Source organism: Daktulosphaira vitifoliae, unplaced genomic scaffold, assembly GCF_025091365.1.
Source record: "Daktulosphaira vitifoliae isolate Bord-2020 unplaced genomic scaffold, ASM2509136v1 Scaffold_3, whole genome shotgun sequence".
Classification (NCBI taxonomy): domain Eukaryota; kingdom Metazoa; phylum Arthropoda; class Insecta; order Hemiptera; family Phylloxeridae; genus Daktulosphaira; species Daktulosphaira vitifoliae.
Genome location: NW_026099574.1, coordinates 35087927 through 35094999, shown reverse-complemented (window position 1 = coordinate 35094999; position 7073 = coordinate 35087927). Strand labels below are relative to the sequence as shown.

Here is a 7073-nt window from a genome sequence, read left to right as displayed (position 1 = left end):
AAAAAATTTCGAAAATTAGCGATTTTTAAATTTGTAATTTTTTTGGAGGTTTCCCCCATTTACGGGGAACGAGGGAAATTTTTTCAATTTTGAAGGGTAATGTCTTCGACTAGATACGATTTGTGATCTTTTGACGTATCGTTGAAAGAAATCCGTTCGGTGAGAGCTGAGAAAAAGTGGTAACAGACACAAAAAAAAAAAAAAAAATACTTAATTTTTTCAAATATACAGAGCGACAATAAATAAATATGAAATATAATACATTTATTACACATAACTTGTTTGAACTTTAATTAAGATTAATTCGTAAAAAATTAAGAAAATTTTAATTATTTTAAATTTAAAAATTACAATTTTAATCTATGTATTGTAAATTTGATCAATTGTTAAGTTATAATAACACGTTGTGTCAAGAGCTATATTAAAATGAAAAGAGCCCTTTTCTACATATACACAAAGAGGTTATAATTAAACTCTTAACACACTCTTAAGGAATCCAAATATAAAATATTAGAATTGTTAACTGATTCATGATTTCAATTAAAGTGTTTGATTAAAAAATGGATAAAAAATGTTCTTTTATACATCTTTGCCCAAATTTTTATCCTTGAACGAGTATCATCAAAATTTCTCAAAAGTAGTTCATTAATATAAATTTAACGTATTTAATTAGGAAAATATATTTACAGTTAGTTATTTTATCTTTTGCAATCGTTCTGTAGAATTTAATTTCGATACTTTTGATGAGATAAACGACTTAAATCAATATCAACAACAATTAATCCATTATCGTAAATATTAAAACACGACAAATATACTAATTATAAAAATATTTATAGCATAGAAACACTTATTCGTGTTTTCAGTCATAAAATAAAAATTAATCAAAACAACCAGTACCTACAGACATCTGAACAATAGTTATTTTTAATTTTTAAAGAAATGAATGAGTTTAATCAATTTTTATCATTTTCAAGATGACGTACATTTGAACTAAGCTATTGCCAAAAGCTATAAAAAGGGCGTTCCTACTAATATCTTGGATGAAATGTCCTAATGGCTACGTACTACATAAGGTTTTAACTTCTATAGGTTAAATGAAATAAAATAGAATTCATAAAGTATATTATTTAAAATTCATTTAAAACCCTACTAATTGCATTCCTTTATGAAAATCAATACAATATTTAAAATTCTATAAATTTAACATTATAATTTAAACTCTATCAATTAAGTCGTAAAAAATCTTAGATTTGTGTTAATTATATTATTTTAATGATATTTTATTTCAACATATAAAAAAGCGCATGTCACTATTCTTTACCAATATTGTTGAAATTTTGCATTAAGATCCCAAAAAACATATATAAAAAAAAATGTATTGATAATCATTTTAAATTCACCTCTAGGAAAATATTTATTATGACCTTTAATATTTACGTCCATTCTCTTCAAAATGGAAACTAAATATATCATTTACTATTAACTTTGATTGACATATTAAGCCATAATTCAGATAAATCAACTTAAAGTATTTAAAACTATAATAAATTCTTTAAACAAAGCTATCACTATAGATATGAACTCGCATAATCATTTTCTTACCAAAAAAATAAAAAAAATATTAAGAACCCCACAAAGTTGTTAAGCACATAGCACCATGATTGGATTTTCGTTTAAAACATTTAACAAAGCAAATCAGAATTGTGTACACATATGTTATATAGACATTTTAGCTAAGCAACAAAAGGTTAGACTTGTTTTATATTAAGAGAGAAAGATTGATTATTTTTGTTTTATTAATGCATTTTTTTTAAATATATTCTTCTTAATTTAATTTTGAAGAATCACACGATCAATAAATTAGACTACTTTTGATTGGAGTTTGAAATTTAAATTTGACATCAAATTCTAAAGGTCTTAAACTAACTTCAGCATAAATTACTTAAAAAAAAATAATTTTGGGATGAAATTGTGTACTATATCCTTATTATAAACTTATCTGAGAAAAAATTCCAAGTTCCAAAGAGTTCAAAGAGCCTTCCTAAAAAATATCTACCTATCAAAGTAATGACACCTACAATATGGCCAAAGTTGCTTTTTCTTATTTCATAAACTTTAATCATACTTTCATAAGCAACATTACTTCTTTATTCAAAATTCTTTATTTTTATCAAATAATTGAATAAAGCATAAAACAAATTTTGCTACAATTTTCAAAAAATTTCATTAGACGATATAATATTTTATCTTTTCTTATGAGTTCTCTTATTTTCATCTCCCATGTAATTTTTGATGAATACTTAGCCAGTACTTGTCCAAGTTTTATGCAATACAAATGTTGTTCATGAAAGTAGGATTGAAGTTTAAAAACTTGGACACAATGCAGACATCATTAAATTGATAGACGGACTTTTTAGGGAAAGAGGGGGTTGGAACTTGGCTCTTTTTGAGTTAGTTTTTATTGAGAATATCATTGTTTTTTTACTAGTTTATGCCAGTAGAATACATAATTTTAATGTGCCACTAAAAATTAGATTTTCAGATTTTTTCCTTTACATAAAATATAATAACTACCTTTATCACAAATTGCATGTTACTAAATATATGAAAAAGGTCTTGTAATTTTGAAGATGAGTCAGTCGATCAGTCATTAACAATTTTAGGATAAATACTTATTGAGTTACAAGTATTTTAATACATACAGTTGGAATATAGCCTTGATGGAGTATATGTTATAAAAATACATCAGTACAAGCTGCACTTAACCTCACTACAAATTCATTCTATCTATTAAAATGTTTGTAACTTAATAAGTTAATATCCTTAAGTTGTTATCAATCCATAAAAATTTTTTATGAATGCAAAAATTGTAAACAAAAAAATTACAGCAAAATTTCAATTGCATCAAAAGTTATAAGTTATCAGTTAGATCTATTCCATCCTGTATATATTTTATTGATTTATATATTTTTTACTTAAAACTAAATAATATATTTGATAAGAGCATATAGTTATATGAAGCTTGAGCTATTACCATCGAGAAAACAAAATATTTCTATAATATTACTTAAAAAAGTTTGCATGAAATTATGTGCCTAGAAGGTGACTTAAACAAAATACATATTAATTAGGGCTCCAAACAATTACATAATTATGGTTAATTCATAGCATATTACCCGGAGAAAAGACAAGAGATTTGCTTAACCTACCCAACCTACACATTAAAACGCCTTCATGAAAAACTTTCTATTAACATGGATTTAACAAATGTCATGATGCAATTGTTACCGACTACACTTAAAATAATTAAAAGTTTAGTCAGTGATAATTGCAAGTTAATGAATTTTTATAATTATTTAAAAATTTCATTTCAATTCTCCTTTTATAAATTTTTGACTACACTATCAGTTCCAACAGATAATCAAAATTGACCCACATTATTTTAACTATTCTGTATTAACTATAAATTATTTTAGGTATCCAGATTATAACTGTACATAATTTTATAAGTTAGATTACCATTACATTGAAAATTTGTTTAAATAAAATTTCAATACTATAAACAATCAAGACCAGGAATACTATTCCATTGGAATAGAGAAGAAATTTTTATTAGTCTTATTTAATATAGTTTGAAGACATAATCCAAATAAAAATCATAATAAATGAAAGGTAAATATGAAAATTGTAAGAAATGGAATTTTATGAAAATGGTTTACAAATTTGAAAAATTACTAACTACCCTAGTGAAAATGTCATTTTTCACAGCATTAAAATAATAACTGTAATTTAAATGTAAACTATTAAAATTAATCAGTATTTGATCAGGTTATCAGATTATTAAAAGTATATTTTTATATTGCCTACTATGTTCATAGTCCATGAAATAACTAATAACACTGAAAAAAATACATCTAAGTCTCAAAAATGTTTGTTTTTATAAGAGAAAAATACATAGTTTAGATAGAAGTAGTTAATGTAAAACGGAAAAATCTGAGACACTTTGTATATTAATTGTTAAGTGTATATCTACATTCATAAGAACAATTTAAACAAAATTTATAGTGCCTTATTATATCTAACTTTTCATTTGCTAAAATTTTATGATAGATGTGATAGATGAATTAACGGAAAAGGTCCAATTACATATATATATATATATAGTTTATTTTTTTAAATTGGAGAACTTAAGTCCCTCTAAGTATCCTAATTTTGTGCCTATGCATACAGTAAGTTTTTTTAATCAATTTATATATAAAAACATTAATATTTTTTTTCTAGCTCTTCAAAGATAATTTCAGTATCTAACCCTAATATTTCTCTGTGAATTCAATCTAGTTTCATGTATTTAATGCTTGAATTTTAAGTGATTCCACATATTAGTGTTATTTGACCCAGAGTTAGCATATTATTTTAAACAAATTTTACATATAACTGTAACATCATTTCGTACTTCACTTGCCACATGTTGCTTATTTTTATAATAATATAAGATGTTTTTAAATAATTTCACTAAGACTTTCTTTAAAAGAATAACCCAATTTAGTTACATGAAAATTCACCAATAAAGTGATAGCAGCTTATAAATGTATTTTATATAGATTGGAACAAATCTAACTGATAATTCTTATAACTTTTGATTCAATAATCATTTCATTTTTAGAATCTATCTTTGAAGAGTAGGTAAAAAATAATAATATTTAAGCTTTTGTTAATGCACATTGGTAATTTATTATAAAATAAAAGGCTTTAAATATATTTAAAGCCATTTGTTGTAAAATTACTTATGGGCAAGTTACTAAAAATAATTTTTTACGTATATTATAAATAAATTGTATTTTTTTTTTAATTGTACAACATTAATTCAACTTGACAAAAAAATGACTTTATTTGTCATTAATCTACACAATTAACAAATCTCTAAAATGAGACATAGACTATAACTTTATGAGTATTAGTATAACCATAAAATTGTCACACAAATTAATGTCATTATTGTAACATGTAGTGTGTATCACATTTCATTATTAATATTTCTTGATTGTATACATTATTGTAGGGAGTTTTTATTTTTATTTTACTTTATTTTTATTAGACAATCTAAACTTTTTAAATATTAAATTTTATTAATTATTTTACTAATAATTAAAGTTTTATTTTAAATATTTTTACTTATTTGTAACTAAATATAAAGAAAATTGAGAGAGTTTAATTAAATTATTAGTATAGTTGACACTAAAACTTTTTTTTATTGCATGTTAAATATATAATAGAACCGACTATAAATAAAAAGTTTACAACGTAAAATTATTTTTGAATTATTATAATTTTAATCAAAGCCTGTAGTGGCTATTGAAAGTATAAATAGTTTACAGAGTACTATAGATTATAACTAACTTATTAACCATCATTATTATCGATTTAAATTTATGATTCAATTATTATTATTAATAATTGGAAGATTATTATTAATTGAATAATCAATTATAATTGATCAAATAATCAATTTTATTTGAATTATATTTATGAAGTATCGATTATTTTGTAATACAATATTCATGCAGCCCTAGTCAAACTAGCTGATATGCTTTTAACTAATTTTAGACAGTTAAGATAAAAAAGAAACGAATGTCTAGCCAATTTTCACTATATCAAAATTATACAAGCATATCAAATATTGTTTTAAAATTCAGTCTAGTATTGTATATCTGCAATGACATAAACATTGTGTTGTCATTTGACAATACATATGGAAAATTTTACAACCATCATTTACAAATAATGGAAATTTTAATGAGGTTTGACATCTATCCTCTAAATACATAAGGAATTCTTACAATGAGAATTTTAATAAAAATTAAATCTATATAATATAATATTAAGTTGTTTACTACAGTCATAATTATATTAATTACATAAATATATTGTTTTCAATAAAATAATTTACCTTTAGGTTTATATGTGATAATCACAAACATAACTAAAAAATAGATGAGTTACAATAGACATAATAATTTCTAAAGTATAAGTTACATAACAATTTTTTTAATTAAAAAAATAATAAGTTTTTTGTTTCGGTCAGTATTTAGTTATTACAAAAATTAAAAATAAAACACATAACAATGACAAAATTCACATTTTAATATGTAACTATAAAAAACATTTGTCATAATGTAAAATTTACTAATGTTAATTTGCCTGTCTCTACATTAGTTCTTCACTCAATCTACTTACCAAAAATTATCTTTAATTTAGCTCACATTCAAAACACAAATATGATTTGAAGAAACTAATTCATTATAATTTTATACTAAATTAAAGAAATTTCTTAAAAAAAGGTTAACTTTAAAAGCAATATACACATCCTATTAAGGGGAAATTTTAATTTATACAAATAATATTTTGTACTTACCAAGTCTAAGTTCACCAAAATTTCCACAGCCAATTTTCTTTCCAACTCGAAAATTCGGTCCAACCATGAGTACACTGGAATTAGCTGAAGATGACAAGCTATGTCGTCCAGCTACACCTGAATGCATTGCTCTTGATCCGGTCGATTTTCCTCCCCGCTTATCATCTTTGCCGTTTTGATCCTTCTCTCGGTCCCTCTTTTGCATGACGTCTACAAGTAAACGCTTTCTTAATATATAAGTTGGTTTTAGCTCATTTTAACGAAGATATGTTGAGTTTTCAAGTTAATCACACGTTTTGACTCGAAACATTAAACATTGTTATCATTGCAATAATTTTACACCTAAAATTTCAATTTGTAATACTAAAAAAGAACGCCGGTTTTTTTACTGCATCATTTACTAAAATTTGGTCTATTACATAAAATATGAATGATTTAATAAAATGACTTATATTAACAATGCTACAATTGATAAAAAATTGAAAACGAGACAGTAGCAGCCAAAACTCTCCATTTTTTTTGTGACTGATTAAAAAATATATATAAGATATACCATAATATAATATAATAAATACATATATAAAATATCTACAAAACATGTGTTTCAATATCAATTGTACTAGAGGGTGCTAGTGTTGTTAATTCAAAGAGAATAGAT

The 7073-nt window shown here is 23.5% G+C and overlaps 1 protein-coding gene across 3 annotated transcripts in view; it reads right to left on the bottom strand.

Moving 5' to 3' along the window:
- LOC126900428 (casein kinase I) overlaps positions 1 to 6946 on the bottom strand; it is a 23209-nt gene extending 16263 nt beyond the window's left edge. The window contains exons 1-2 of one of the 3 annotated variants that reach the window (XM_050676134.1): positions 6416 to 6946; positions 5951 to 5983 (exon numbers count right to left, since the gene is read on the bottom strand). In XM_050676134.1, the coding sequence (XP_050532091.1) occupies positions 5951 to 5983; positions 6416 to 6620 (238 nt within the window). In that variant the 5' untranslated portion in view covers positions 6621 to 6946. The remainder of the gene's footprint in view (positions 1 to 5950; positions 5984 to 6415) is intronic. The other 2 variants (XM_050676136.1, XM_050676135.1) reach the window with 2 other exon arrangements.
- Between the last annotated feature and the right edge of the window lie 127 nt (positions 6947 to 7073).